General features: G+C 52.0%; 1 protein-coding gene across 1 annotated transcript in view; it reads right to left on the bottom strand.

Annotated features, from left to right (window-relative positions):
- Window positions 1-1,517: 1,517 nt before the first annotated feature.
- Window positions 1,518-15,146, bottom strand: part of DUOX1 (dual oxidase 1) — a 31,919-nt gene continuing 18,290 nt past the window's right edge. The window contains exons 22-34 of the mRNA XM_036217896.1: window positions 13,657-13,723; window positions 13,174-13,299; window positions 12,417-12,595; window positions 11,789-12,019; window positions 11,222-11,321; window positions 10,910-10,959; window positions 9,210-9,337; window positions 5,386-5,539; window positions 4,734-4,963; window positions 4,336-4,494; window positions 2,992-3,147; window positions 2,634-2,762; window positions 1,518-1,940 (exon numbers count right to left, since the gene is read on the bottom strand). Of these exons, the coding sequence (XP_036073789.1) occupies window positions 1,818-1,940; window positions 2,634-2,762; window positions 2,992-3,147; window positions 4,336-4,494; window positions 4,734-4,963; window positions 5,386-5,539; window positions 9,210-9,337; window positions 10,910-10,959; window positions 11,222-11,321; window positions 11,789-12,019; window positions 12,417-12,595; window positions 13,174-13,299; window positions 13,657-13,723 (1,832 nt within the window). The 3' untranslated portion in view covers window positions 1,518-1,817. The remainder of the gene's footprint in view (window positions 1,941-2,633; window positions 2,763-2,991; window positions 3,148-4,335; window positions 4,495-4,733; window positions 4,964-5,385; window positions 5,540-9,209; window positions 9,338-10,909; window positions 10,960-11,221; window positions 11,322-11,788; window positions 12,020-12,416; window positions 12,596-13,173; window positions 13,300-13,656; window positions 13,724-15,146) is intronic.

Genomic DNA, 15,146 nt, shown 5'->3' with positions numbered 1-15,146 from the left:
AGGGGAGCCGCGGAGAGACAAAGAGGCGGCGAGCCAGGCGCGGGGAGAGGGGCGGCCCTGCCACGCGGAAGCCGCGCGCCCGCGGAGCCGCGAAAACTGGCGCAGCCCACTGCGTTTCCTTTCCAGAAGTGAGGGCCTGCCGCGCCTCCCCTATGCCGTGATGGGCGGGATCGGACCCGGGGACCTGCAGCCTGCGGGACTGGGCCTGGACCTCCCTTCGGCTGTCGCTCTCCGCCGAGGGAGGGCGGGGCAGGGCAGCCTCGCGCGCCCTCTGCTGGCCGTGTCCCTAACTGCGGACCCAGGGCACGCGACAACACCCACCTGTGGCCTGGGCTGCGCCCCTGCGCTCGCTGGAACTCGCCGCGGCCTGTGGACCCAGCGCCTGGGAATATCCACTGGGCGGCCAGGTGGAGCTGTTCTCAAGTCACTCCTGTTACCCCCTCTCGCTCCCACTGGCAACCTGAACAGAAACTCCCCGTTGGACTGAACACAAACCCTGGGGAGGCGGGGTGGGGGAGGAGGGGGCGGGGCGCTGCCCTAGGAGGGCAGTCGGATAACTTCCTTTAGAACCTAAATCTGCAACTCACAAGTGTGGTGCGACTCATAAGATTTTGGATTTTCTAATCCAGTGGATATTTTATCGAAATGGAGGATATGTGATCTGACAAATGTTAGAATTTTGTGAGGGACAATAAAAAGGATCACTTGAAACTGGGCACTGCTTCAGAAATTCCCTCCCAGAAGGTTAACTTATCTTTAAGTAGACTTGGAGGGCATTCAGTCATGTTGCAGATAAGAAAACAGGCGATGTGCTTATCTATCTCCTCGCAGCCCTCATCTCCCTTCCTGGTGCTCAACTCTCTCATTACTCAGAGAAGAGCTGGGAGTAACTGAGGTTCTGGAGCAGGCCAGACCAATCCCTGTTGGTTCCTGCTGTGTCTCACCCCACCACCCTACTTTGTGCCCAGCCCACCTCCAGAAGCCTCACACTAGCCCTCTGTTAGGAAGGGTGCCTCTGAGCCGGGAAAGGGGTCTCCAGCTGGGGCACTTGGCCTTGGGTGGGTTTCTTTATTCAGTGGATACTGGCAAGCTCAGAGAGAATGTCTGCACTGGCCTAGGTCAACTGGCTGGTTGAGTGGCTTCCTCTGCCAATACCTACCCCACCTGGAGACAGAATAAAAAAACCCAGAAGAGTAGAGAAGGACTGAAGAGTACTACATAGATATTGGGCCAGGTTCTGACTACAGTGCCTATTTAAAAACTTGGGAGAGAAGATCAGTTGTGTGTTAGAATGGGGTGCTGAGGGAGTTCCTATAAATTGCTCTCTGTGGGTCCAGCCTCTACCCCCTCCAAGGTATTTTCCAGCCTTTTGACAGTGGGGACCCCAGAGGAGGGGAGGATTTGGGAGAGAGGTTCTAAGATGACAGCATCTGAGCTCCCACGTCATCCTTAGGCTCATAGCCCTCATGCGCCAGCGCGCGCGCGCGCGCACACACACACACACACACACACACTTGTCAGCTCCAATTTTTTGAAGTTTCTTAGTTTGGAAGAAGAGGTGTCACTTTGCCTCAAAAAGATCATAGCTCCCAACTTCTAGTCCCCACACAGTGCCTCCAATTTCTCCAGGCTGAGACATTATAAGTCTGCAGGTCTCTGAACCCACATGGGATGACTGACAATGACCACTTAGACCAAGATTGGGAGGTGGGAATAGGGTGAAGGCTAAGGGAACACGAAATAGGAAGTACAAAGTTGAGATGCCGCATGTAATTCCTCTCAGCTGGGTAGTGTGTGGAATCCCTGGACAAGGAGGCTTAGAAGTTCTCATAATGGTGGGAGAAATGAGTCCGATCCTGCCTGTTAATAAGCTGACAGGCCTTTTCCACATTCTTGGTCATGCCAGGAGGGCCACAGCTAAACACCCCGATCTTCCGGACCTGTTGGGGGAGATAGAAGTGAGAGCTAGCTCAGTATTCAGAGGGAGGCCCAGCTCAGAGTCCATGTTACAGACCATCAAGAGTCCTTAATGAGGACTCATTCTATGTTCCTGATGAAGATTTACTCCTACCATGTGTGGTGAGGGCCGGCTCAGTGTTAAGTCTAACTCAATTTTGGTAGACTTGCTCTCTGTGGGTCTAGCCTCTATCCTCTCCAAGACATTTGCAAGCTTCAAGTGCAAGATCAATGTTTCTAATAGGGGCTGAGTTAATCAATGTTCAAGTTGAAAGATAGCTCAGTGTCTCATTAAGGGCTAACCCAGTATTTATGGGAACAGTGGTTTGCCCAGTGTTCATGGTGAAGATTGTCTCTCTGTCCAGGATGAGGCCTGGCTCAGTGTCAGTGGTAATGGTAGCACTGAGTTTATGGTGAGGGCTAGCACAATTGTTGAGCTTTTTCTTTTGGATAAGATATCATGGCTTCAGAAATGGCAGGTCCCTGTCACCTGCTTCCTCCCTTAAACCCTCACGGTGACCCCCACTTCTCCTTTCCAATTCCATTATTCCACCAATCTCCCAGGGGATGGATTCTCATTAGTAGCCAATTTCTTCTCTGATGGAGCAGGTTAGAGAGCTTTGTTCAGACCCCAGATGATAAAGTGAAAAGAACCTGGTTATGTGGTGGGAACTGACCTGTGGGTGAACCTCTTGCAGGGAGTTGAAGAAAGACTCGAAGGGGGGGCGGCCAAAATGGGTGACAGAGCGCAGGCCCGTGAACAGACTCCGGTTCAGCACCTTCTGGAAGTGCCTCTCACAAATGTACTGGGGACACAAGGGAAGGTCAGGCCAAGGACAATCAGGGTCAGTGCCTAGCCCAAGCCAGCCTAAAGCCTGGGGTAGGGAAGGAGCTGGAGGCTGAGTACTGGAGCCACCAGCTCTGTGCCTCCTGCCAACTGAGCCTGGCTGTCCACCCACCTGCCCTGGCCATCCTGCCTTACCCTGCCAACCCACACACCCACTGAGATGCCCTGCCCATCTGGCCCTGACATACCAGCATGGTGGTCCTGAGGTCGAACTTCTCAGCCAGCTGGGTGATGTAAATGTGCACGGACACTAGGTCCTGGCAGTCATTCTCCTCCACCTCCCGGATGATGTCTGCCAGCCACTCGAACTGCCGCTGGGTCCGTGTTACCCAGATGAAGTAGATCTGGGGACACGTGGCTGGAGCTTAGGACCCAGCTCAGCTCAGCTCCCTGCATCCCAGGGATCCCACCCCAACAGACCTCTTCTGGTCTCAACCAGTTTGTGCCTCTCCCCAGACAGCCTGGGGAGTTGGAGTGTGTGGAGCCATAGGGCCAGGTTCTGGGGCAGGAGATGGAGTTGCCCGAGGGCATAGAGAAGTATAAGTGAATGACAGCATGGAGCACTAAGAAAGAGTCCTTTCTCAGTGCTAAAGGTCCAATGGGGTGGGAAGTAGCTTTTTCATGCTGAGCCTTCCCTGCTGTTCCCTCCAGTCACCCCTCCTCAGGCTGCCAGGCTCCCAACCAACCCTAGCCCAGAGGGAGAAAGTCCTGCTATGGACAGAGCAGCCTCAGGGAAGACCCTGTGGGATGCCTGGAAGGGATAGGAATGGACTCAGAGAAATTGGGAAGATGGAAGCTGCCATGGGGAAAATCTACCTCCAGTTCCTGATGGGGAGAAGTGGAGCTGTGTGGGTTAAGAAGCAGAGGCAGAACTGGCATGGACAGAAGAGCAGGGAGCTAGCTGTCTGTTACTCTCTGAATGCTGACAGCCTATAGGTTGAGCTTCTGCCCGCTGCATTCCTGCGCCCCTAATTCACTTGCCAGGCCTAGGGAGACAAGCAGGGGCCTGCCACCAGATCCAGGCTAGGGTGATGGGGCCTAGAGTGGAGGGAACCTGAGGGTCTGGGCTGTGTTCCCGGACTCAGCCAGGCTCATCGGCCCTGCCTTGCCACCCCCACCCCCATCCTCTTCATCTTGAGAACAAAGCCGGTTTCACCTGTGCCCCACCCCAAGTGTGCCCTGCCATCACCCAGCCTGACAATGCCTCAAGTGCTAGCCTCTGTAAAGCCACTGTAAGAGGGAATGGGTTTCTTTACCCCTCTCTAGCCCTGCATAGAGAGACTCTCAAAAGCAAATCTTATGTGGGGTGCCCATAACTAAGGGAAGGAGCCTGGGAGAATCAACAAATTAACTCTGACCTGTAGGGTCCAGGGATATCCTGAACACCTTTACCCACCGGCCCCTGCCAGGGTCAGGGCAGCTTGGCCTTGCCCAGAGCAGGGAGACCAAGAACAGAGGCAGAAGAGACAGGCATAGATGGACATAGTGATAGGAAGCAGGGTCATGGGCTGGCCGGTGGAGGGGGCACTCACCTTTTTACAGTACACTTGGCAGCTGACTGATGATTTGAAAACCAGGTCTTTGAGGATGGAGGCAAAGGGGGTGACCCCAATGCCTCCTCCCACCAGCACTGACACCTCAAACTTATGCCACTCCTGGTGGCCCTCTCCAAATGGTCCATCGAGGTACAGCTGCAAGGAGGGGAGCAGATTTGAGTTAAAGCTCAGCTAACACTATAGTTCTGAAGCCAGAAATGGCAAGGAAAGACAGATAGATTTATGGAGTGAGGAGGAAGAGGGGGACTGTGGCATTATCCAGAACAACCAGTCTCTAGATGGGTGGCAGCACAGTGAGGAGTCTGGTGCTGCAGGGCCAAGGCCTGCTAAAGGGATGTGGGAGCATGTGGCACATCTGGCCTGGGTCTGGGCACCTTTGGGTATCTGGCACAGCTGTCTGTCGGGGGTGAGTAGATCTCCCTGAGGCGAGTGGTCCAGGGCCCCACTGCCCGGATGTGCAGGCTGAGCGTGTCCTCATGGGGTGCGGAAGTCAGCGTGAAGGGGTGGTACTCGGTGGTCCCCAGAGCCAGGCAGGCAATCCGCACCCACTGTCCTGACTTGTATTCAAAGCCTTGGGGCCGCTGGAACTGCAGATGGGTCACTCCTGAGGAGGGGAAATGGGTGGGAGGCTGCTGTCCTAAAGCCAACAATAACACCGTGGCCTCTAGAGAGTTGCACCACCTGCATCCTCAGCTCTGCTTCTGAAATATAACAGGGGAGGTCTCCCCCCAATCAGAAGTAATTCCCCCCCTCCATGTCTACCCTGAGGAGGAGCTAAGTAACACCAGGAATGGTAGTCAGTGGGCAAGGGGCAGGCTGACCTGGGCTCCTCCTCTTTGTTATAAGAGAGGCTCCAGTTCCCTGGCAAAGAGTTTCTCTTACCAGCCCTTTTGTCCCTGACACCCCAAGGCCCCTGCCAACTCTATTGGGCCAGGCTAGGAGATTGTGGGGCCCAGGCTCTGCCCCTGCTCTGTCACCTTCCTTAGTACCACCAGTCTGGTTCCTTGACAACCTCTAGGCTTGTACCTGAAGGCAGCAGCTCTGCCTTCACCACGCTGATCTCCACCTTCTTCCGGCTCAGGCTCACCAGCTTGTCCCCACCATAGATTAGCGCAGGCACCAGGAAGAAGAGGTGGAAACGGGGCAGCTGGATCAGAGCGAAGCTGCCATGGATGATGAGCTGGATAGAATGAAAAGTACTGTTCAGACTCAACCACATCCACAACAGGGTCTGAGGTCAGCTTGAGGCTTAGACTCCTGCATCCTTCCAAAAGACATCCAATTCCCACCTCACTGTGTGCCATGCTCCCTCCAGGTTCCACAACTTAAGCAATCCCAACCCCATCCTCCAAAGCATTTATGATCAACAAGACTGTTTGCATCTTTCTGACATCATCCTAGACCAAACCACGCTGACTTTCACCTGCACTCATGTAGTAGTCTCCTAACTGGTCCTCCACTGGGTTGCCCCACTATAATCCATTCTCTTCAAGGCAGCCAGTATGACTTATTAAAGTTTATTTTATCATGTCATACCCAGACTAAAAAGCCTTAGTGGACTTCCCATTGTACCACAAGGCCTTGCGATGCTCTGGCCCTTGTCTACCGGCATTTCTCTCTCTCTCTCTCTCTTCTTCAAACATAGCAAGTCTTTTCTGCTTCAGGACTTTTGCACCTGCTCTTCCTTCTGCTGAGGATGCCCTTCCCTTGTTTTTTTTCCCATGATTATCACCATCTCATTTTTCAGGTCTCACCAGAAACGCCACCTCCTCAGGCCTTCCATTACTCCCTTCTCTTACATCTCCCTGTTAACTCCTGTCAGAGCACTTGTCATCATCCATAATAACCTTGTTTTTTCATTCATTGACATGTTTACTGTTATAGGAGTAAGGACATTTTATTTGCCACTATACTCTCAGCTCCTTGCAGTTTCTGTCTGCCACACAGTAGGCACTCGGTAACAGTTGAGTCAATGAAAAAAGTTTCCCCCAACTTATCATGCGCCTTTGGAGTCTAAGAATACATAAGCAATCCCTTTTTTCTATGAAAAAACTAACAGCTATTGTCCAGTTCTGGCTCTTTTCCCAACAAGCTGGTCAGGCACTACTTGCGCCATTCTTCTCACTTGCTTGCTCTGAGTCTAGTCAGTCTGGCTCCTGCCTCTACCTCTTCTCAGGACCTGCTCACTGAGGGCTCCTGAAAGGCCAAACTGCAAGGTCTCTTTTCAGACCACTTTCGCTCCCATCCTTAGCAGCCTGTAGCATAGTGACCACCCCCTCCTTGCTACTTCTGCAACAACATTCTACTGGTTGTCCCTCGTTCCCTCTCAAGCCACTCACTTTCCATCTCCTACACTGCCTCTGTCCCTTTCCCCGCCTCAATCCTGCGTGTTGGCCCAGCCTTATTTCTTTACTCTCTTGCTCTGCTCTTTCTATGCTCTCCCATGTAGCGTGACCTCTCAGCTGAGTCACAGTCCCTCAGCTTCAGCCCAGCCCACACAGGTTCACCATGTCTGGCTTGCCACCACCTAATGCCCTATGGCTATCCACAGCTATGTCTGTCTCCTCTGTGTCGTGAATATTTTATCATCATTCCCACCTCTGCACCTGTGCCCATACCCTCCCTTGTACCTGGAATGTAATTCAGCTTCCACTCTGCCCTGTCAAACCTCAGCTTATCTCTCCTTAAGGCTTGGCTCAATTCCCATCTTTTCCCCAAAGTCTTCCCTAACTAGTTTGGCCCAAATAAAACTCTCTTCAGTGGGCTCTTGTAACTTACTGTTCAGAATACTTGGCTCAACAGTTAATCCTATATTGTCTGCTCATTTTGATCATTTCACATGCATGGCACTTATCTCTACAATAAATCCTAAGTTCCTGAGGGCAGAATTTAGAGTCTCCTCTTCCTCTGCAGGGCTCAGCACTGAGATAGGACATAACAGACCCTCAACACATAATTGTTAAACTGAACTCTGGTTCCTCATTCAGCTCTTCCTTCCTCCAGCTGAGTGTTCTGAATTTTTGAGCCTTTCCCCACAGGACTAACTTAAAACTCTCTGGGCTCTCCTCTGAACTAGCTCTGGTTCCCCCAAATTCCTCTTTTATTGTGGAGCCCACACCCAACCCCAAGGCTTTCTGAGCATCTAACCAGGCTGTGAACAATGTCAGGGTGACTTCATGCTCCTTTGTTTATACACCCCATTTGGTGTTGGCTCTACTTTTAAACCACAAAGCCACTGCAGACTCATGGTTGGCTGAGGAGCCGGGCATCCTGCCAGCTCAGCTTCTGCTGTGCTCGCCTCGCCCTCTCCAGCCTGGATCAGGAGCCTGGACATCTTTCCTCAGGGCCTACGCTGCACTGAGTCCTTCACTTGTAACTTTTCTTTCTGCCTGAGGTCAAGTGGCCACACCTGGAATAAAAGGTAAGGGAGCAGGTGGTTTGGGCCCTGATTCCCCCCAGGGGAGACACTCCCAAGCTGCCCAGGAGAGGGGCTGCACCTTTCTGAGCTGCTGACTTTCTTACTGGCAGAAAGGGTGGTTCTGAACTCCAGTGATCCCCCAAACTAGGGATAATCAGAAAGGAGTCTTGGTTTCAGGGAGCCAGTCTCGCTATTCTTCTGGGTCTCCCATCTAGTTCAAAGAAGCTGCTTTTTCACCAGGAACAAGAACATCACCTCTACCCCTAATAGAAATAGTAACCCAGGTTGCTAGGGCTCCACCCATTACTAAGAAGGTAGAGAGGGAGGAATAAATTAGCCACAGCTTCCGAAAAAGAGAGAGATTTCTTAGGAAACAAACATCATCAGTTCTAGGAAACAACCTAAGCCAAGGAGAGGCAGTCATCTTCAGAACCGTGAAGTGCTGAGCCCCAGGCAAGATAGAAACAGACCCTCCTACCTATCAGTGAGGATAGAACTGCACTAGGGAGAAGGCAGGGCTGACCACAGGGGCCAGCCTGACCCAGGCAATGGTAGACTCTCTCAGTCTGTCTCAGGACAAGAGCAGTCCTGTGCACAGTTCTGCCGGGAGCTAGGTGGTAGAGAGGGAAGCCATATGGGCTCCACACTTTTTGAATGCTGGCAGCCAAGCTGTCACCATTGGGGATTTAGGAGTCTTGGGACTTAGTTCAGCTTCTAAACAAAGCTGTCAGGGTGCTCTTTGGGGGAACTAAGTGTGTCCATGAGAAAGGTAGGCTAAGCAGAGTCATGACACAGGGGCACAGATCAGAGTCAGCTCTGGAACCAACCAGCTGAAGCAGCTGATGACAAAACAGCTGGGAAAGGTGAAGGGAACAGTACAGAAGGGAGGGAGGCAGGAGTCCAGATTAAGGAGAGGGAAAGGGGACAGATGGAACGTTAAAAATCCATTTTATCAACAATCTAAGCGAAGACATTTTGAGCATGCTTATTTACTTTATAGGTGGTATTTAGCTGCCACCTAACAGCCTAGGAAACAGTATGAGAAAAAAAAGTGGCATAACCCAATTAAGATAAGTTTCTCTAAAAAGGGGTGATTTTCCCTTGAGTGTAGGCTGTCCATCCAGGAGCTAAACCAGCCACCCATAGTGGGGAAAGATTGGCTGGGCACAAATGATGTGGGGGTGTTTATAAGGAATGAACGTCAGCCTGGTAGGGCTGCTACTGCAAAACCCACACCAGAGAGTCCATCTCCCAAGTACTACACATTAAGGTCAGTCTACTCGAGAGTCCCATACTATAATCTCCATCTTTTAAGTGAAAAATGAAGAGGATACTTGAAATAACTAAGGGGATGGAGAACTGATGTATCAGCCCTCATGGCCTCTCTGGGATCATCTTGCCCAGACCCTGTCTTAGAACCAAAAGCCCTCACCAGGACGTAGAGCAAAATGTAGAGGTGGTGAGTCAGCCAGAAGCCCCGGAAGCTGCGGCGTCGGAAGTGGTGGGAGGCGAAGACGTACATGATGGCCAGGACCAGGAGCATTATGACCCCCGTGAGGCCTGCAAAAAAACAAGCAGTGAAGGGCAAAGGAGTAGGGCTGTTCTGAGGCTGCCAAGAGTCTGGGTCCCTTTTCTACTCTGCTGCCCTAGGAGGGGGTAGGAAAAGCCCCAGTATCCTTCTCTGTTCCTCTTCCCCAACACCATGGATCACAGGTACCTTCCACTTCAACAGACCTTACTTATCCTTCATAGAACCTTGTAATGATTGTTATTTTTCAAGTACCTGTGTCCTTTTTTTTTTTTTTTTGCCTACAGCACCTGGTCTTCCTAGGTGGTCTCCCATCCAAGTACTAACCAGGCTCGACCCTGCTTAGCTTCCAAGATCAGACAAGATCGGGCACATGTGTCATTATATTTTTTTATGTTTGCCACTTTTCTGACTCTCGAGGTCCACAAGAACAAAGACCAGGCTAAGCTAGTTCACCACTGAATCCTAGTGTCTACTATAGGGTCTGGCACACTGTTGGCCTTTTATAAATGTGTGATGAATGAATGAATATACATTGTGTCTACTCTGGGCCCTCTGGGTTGAAATCTGGACATTGCAGGCCCTGCCCTCATGGACACAAGGCTTGGTCAGTGACCCTGCAGCACTCCATTTGGCTACCGCAGCACACAGCATAAGCACTGGTGAGTAAGTGCCACCATCAGAGCCACCCTGGGTTCAGCCCAGAGTTGGTGCAAGGCACCTCCTCATAGGGAATCCCAGGCCTGCGCTGTACAGGGGGGTGATACTGGAGCCAGAGCAGGAGTGGAGGGGCCAGAGAATTGCTCCTCAAGTGAACAAGAAGGAGGGAGGCAGAAATTAGGAAGATTAGAACCCTGCAATATGGAAAAGCAGAGGTTAAGAAGGGATCTAACCAAAGCCTATAAAGTACAGAACGGAGGAGAGAGCATAAATGCAGCCTTATCCTCCAAATCCCAGTGCGTAGGAATTAGCAAGTACTCTCTGAAGTTCAAAGCAGATCATTTTAGGATTTAAAAAAAATAAAATAAATAAAATAAAATAAAATAAACTGTGCTGTGTTTCACAGAAGAGCAAGTGTAGATAACGTGTTACCCTAAGGAGGGAACAGACTGAAAATATAAATAGGTTCAAGAAGTGTTTGAATAGATTTACAGCTAATAGCTCCAAAATGGGTGATTTTGGGGAGTAAGGAATGTGCCCCTAAACAACTCTCATCAAGACAAACTAAAAGGGGGTGGGGATAAGGGTGGGGGTGGGGGTGGGGTCTGCTAGGCTTGACAAAGAGCCTGGTCCTTCCCTATGTAGCTGGGGCACAGTGTTCCTCAGAGCCACTGTCATGGTAGGGGTGTGTGTGTGTGTGTTGGGGAAGTGGAAGGGGACAGCTCCCATTTCACAGAGGGAAGAATGAGTTTAGAGTTGGGGTGGGGGCCCAGCCAAGCTCCTGAGAGAAAGTCCAGAAAGCAGTTTCCTACCCTCCACAGGGCAGAGCCTGACTCACCATGAGAGCCCAGAGAGTACCACTGGGCTGCCCTGTGGTAGACGGAACTCAGACCCTGGAGCTTGAAGCCAGACCCAGAAATTCATAGAGCAGAGAGGGCTCTCACCTGGAACAGTCTGGAAAAACCACCAGTAATATTTCTGAGGGAACTCAGACCTGTGGGGAAGGGAATGCAAGGAAGGATCCTGAGAGGAGATGTCTGGGACTTCCAGAAAAGACCCTCCAGACAAGGAACCCCCAACCTAGTCACCAGTCTCCCTTTCTGCTGACTTTGGGCTGGGGGTTCAAGCTGGTCATTGTCTGTCCTATAACTTGGAAGGTGACAATTTCCTCTGACCCAAGAGAATTTGCTTCTTTCCACCCACAAATAATACCTCTCCTCCCCCCACCTCTCTCTCTTTCCCTCTCTTTCTCTCACCCGTCATCATGGAAGAGGCCAGGGAAGAGGCAGGAGAGGACGCTGAGTGGGCTGATGGAGAACAGGTACACATTCACCACGTGGCCTGCACTGTGTATGACTAAGGAAGACCAGACAGGGTAGGGATGAGCCTGAGGACAAGTGGGTGGGGGTGCTCAACCCATTCAGCCTTAGGTGGAGGACTCCAGCCAGCTGGAGTTAGGGGCCAGAAGAAAGACCCTAGGGGTCTGAACTTCTGACCTCTGATGAACTTCTTGTTCCTTCCTATGCCCCATACACACACCATCCATGAACACAACCACCTGAGTCTAAATTGTGTATTAGAAGTTCACTCGTCAGCTGGAGGCTAGTGAGGTGACCTCAAAAGCATGGGAAGAGACCTGGGTGGGGTAGTGAGGGGCTCCTAAGCCTACATCACACCATTGCTGAGGCCACCTCCATTCCTATGAGAAGGACATCCAAGACTTACACTCAAGTGCAGGTAGAAAGAAGGAGGCTCTCAGGGGAGGGGAAGCCAGCAAGGGGCAGGAGGACATGGAGAGGATCCCCGGGATTCCCAGGCCCTGCCTGTGAGGACGATGGCAGTGGAGGCAATAAGGCGATGGAAGTCCACTGCGGCGTCGAAGGGCACGTAGCGGTTGAGGAAGGTCTCTCGCAGGAAGGTGATGAGGTTGCGGCACATAGTGAGCAGGATGTAGGAGAACATGAAGGAGATGCTGGCGGCCGTGCCTCGCGACAGGATGATGCCCACAAAGGTGGTCTCTGCAATCCCCGAGGATGGCGAGGCAAAGGCGTAATCTGCGGAGGGGCCCAGGGGGGTAAGGAGGAAGCAGTGCAGAGGAGAGAGCGCTGCTGAGGGAGGTCAACCGCAGGCTCTGTCCCGCCGCCACTCACGACCACCTCCCCCGACTTTGTTTAAGCGGGTCCAAGTACCCACAGGAGGCCCTGCCCCCAAGGCTATCACTTACCGCGGCCCCGCCGCGGGGCTGCCCGTCACTCACAGCACGCCCCGCCCTCAGGGCTATCACATGGCAAGCCTTGACCCCCCCTCAGCCGTCACTCAGTAGGCCCCGCCCCCAGAGCTGTCACTTATTGCAAGGCCTGGCCCAGGCGCATCTGTCATTCACCGCAGGCCCCATCCCCAGGGCTATCGGTTTTCTCAAGTCCTGTCGCCACCCTCGCGGCCGTCACTCACAGTAGGCCCTCTCCAGGAAAAGGCCTGCAGCGATGGTGTAGAACACGGCCACACAGCCGATGTGGCGCCGGTAGTTCTCGATGAAGCGCTTGAAGCGCTGCACCGTCTGGTGGAGCCAGCTTCGTTGAAACTTTTCACGGTGAGCTTCGGTGAACAGCAGGGGCTGGAACGACGTCACCCTGGAAGACAGACAGGAAGTCTTGGCTCTCGGATAAGGACCCAATGCTAGTGCAGCGGCTTCCCAGAGGGGAGAAAGGGGTGCCGAGTTACTCAAGTCAAGCAGAGTTCAGACCCTAAAGCTTATACCACACTTCTCATTGTAGGACGATATCCCAGTGGTCCCTTGATCAGTTCATCCCAGTGGATGCACTCCATCTACCCCAGATCCCAGTCACGCTCAGACAGCTCTCTCTCCTCCCAGTCTGTAGCTCTCAACTCTTCACTCGCTCTGTTCTAATCCTTTACTGGAGGTGCAAAGGGCACCTCCTCCAGAAAGCCTTCCTTGACCTCCCAGGCAGAAATTAGAACTTCTTGAGCTCTGAAACCCCTTGCTATTTGCCACTATTATAACATTTGTCAGCAGGGCATTGTAATTCTCAATGTGCCAGACTATCTTATCAGACCGTGATGTTCTTGGGCAGGAATGATTCATCCTGCCTGCACCTCCAGTGCTTAGCACAGAACCTGGCACCAAGTGATCAGTGTATGCAAGGTGTAAAAAGATGAATGAACTGCTTAAGGGGAAGAGCAGGCGTACTTCTTGCCAAACCTCCGACGAATCTCCTGAGGAGGGTCTGTGTCCATGGGGCATTGCAGTCTCTGTGGTGTCGACTCCACCTCAACATCGCTGCGGAGACAGCGAGCACTCACTCTGGGAGAGGGACTAGGACAGGAATATGGGAGATAGGACCTTGGTTACCTAAGCCAGGGGACAGCAGGATTCCCAGAGATCTAGAGAGAGAATGAGTCACATCCTGTGGGTCCCAGCCAAGGCTGTCAACTATGGCTGTAGCCTTCAACAGGGCGTCTAACCCAGGCTGTAGGTGAGTGCTGAAATCCAGCAGGCTCTCTGCTCTCCCTGGTGCAGGGCTGTGTCTGCTGAGAGTAAGAAGTGCCTTTTTCTAATTTGTATGAAGGCACAAAGTGGGCTAGTGAGGGCCCTGGTCCCAAACATTCTGGGGAGAGAAAATCCAACTCCCCACCCCAACCCTCCCTCCAACATTCCTGGATGAAGGCTTACCAGAGCTCCTGGCTGAGGTAGGAGGCTCTCCGGCTTAAGTTTTTAATGACTTCAGGCACCTCCACTCCTGCAACACAGAGCTGGGCTAGGGAGCAGCTCAGGGCCCAGAGCCCAGAAGGACCTGGCTCAAATGCACAGCATTCATCCCATGTCCAGATACTATAGAGAGTCCCTGACCAGTACCCTGCCTCTGGGTGCCCCAGCCTCAGCCCGTGCTCCCAGTGGGAGCTAGACCCACCCATGGGTGGACAGAGAGAAGGCCTTAAACAAAGTTGGCCAGGCAGGCTCCTCTGAATGCATGTCTCACTCCTGGAACTAGAATCAAGCTTATGGGGTAGAGTTCAGGTATTATATGCAACCTACCTGTTAAGACCATTCTGCCACCAAACTGTAACAACCCTCCAGCTTAAAACCTCCCAGGAATTAAATGTAGGATCTAGATGGTACACATATGGGACATCACTATAAAATTCTTTCTACTTTTCTGTGTTTGAAATGTTCATAAGAAAATATCAGGGCAAAAACCCTTCCTGGAGCCACCCATTATTTCTGGTCTGGGCTGAGCATGGAGGGGCAGGGCAGGACTGAGTTGCAAATCCAGGTTCTTACAAGAGGCCTGGGAATTTGCAGGTCACTTCCAAGTGTGAAACCAATCCTGAAGATTACCTTGGTCTATAAGCCAGAGGCCAAAAGTGATTAAGCTGAATTTAATGAAATCAGTATGTTTAAAACGAAACATAGATGTCTATCTTCTCAAATGCCTCAGCAAATAGCAAATGTGGCAAAATGCTAACAAATGGCAAAGCTAGGTGGAAGGCAAGGATGGTAAAGGGATGCTCCTTGTACTGTTCTTGTACCTTTTCTATAGGTTTAAAATGTTTCAATGTCAAATGTGGAGGAAACAACAAAACAACAATTAAAAAACAAACAAAATGGTGTTCAATGCAACCCCTCTATTTAGTCCTTCCCCAAGCCTGGGCCTCCCTCCACTCCAGGGGCTGACTGTTCCTGGGACTCTGGCCTGGGCTCACTTCAGGCACCCATTCCTGCTCTACCCTGGCCGCCTGGGAAAAGTGAAAAGCTGCAGAATCTAGAGCACTGGGTCTGGGCTCTACTAACCCTCCTCCCACTCTGGGCAGGAAAAGCCCTGACCAGAGGCCCAGCTATGCTTGTCTAACTCATCCCTCTCCCCCATCTAGACTGTGCGGTTGCCCCAGGTTCTCATAATCTGGGAGGGGCTGAGTTCAGTCTCAACATGCCCCATGAGAATCCCAGGCTATGAAGACACCATAGCAGCTCACAGCAGGACATAGTCAGTCTTTCTGCCTGCTCTCAGCACCCTCTTCACCCTGATTCTAGCCCCCACCCACCTGAGTCAGATACAGGTGGGGCAGGAAGTAGGGGGAGGGACAGCAGAAGTGGGTCTCCATGCACTCAGCAAAGATTTACTGAACACTCCTCCAGGGGATAACGTGGCAAACAAAACCAAA

The sequence above is a fragment of the Rousettus aegyptiacus genome, unplaced genomic scaffold (assembly GCF_014176215.1).
Source record: "Rousettus aegyptiacus isolate mRouAeg1 unplaced genomic scaffold, mRouAeg1.p scaffold_m13_p_3, whole genome shotgun sequence".
NCBI classification, from domain to species: domain Eukaryota; kingdom Metazoa; phylum Chordata; class Mammalia; order Chiroptera; family Pteropodidae; genus Rousettus; species Rousettus aegyptiacus.
Note: the sequence above shows the minus strand (reverse complement) of the source record. Positions and strands in the feature narration are given on the sequence as shown.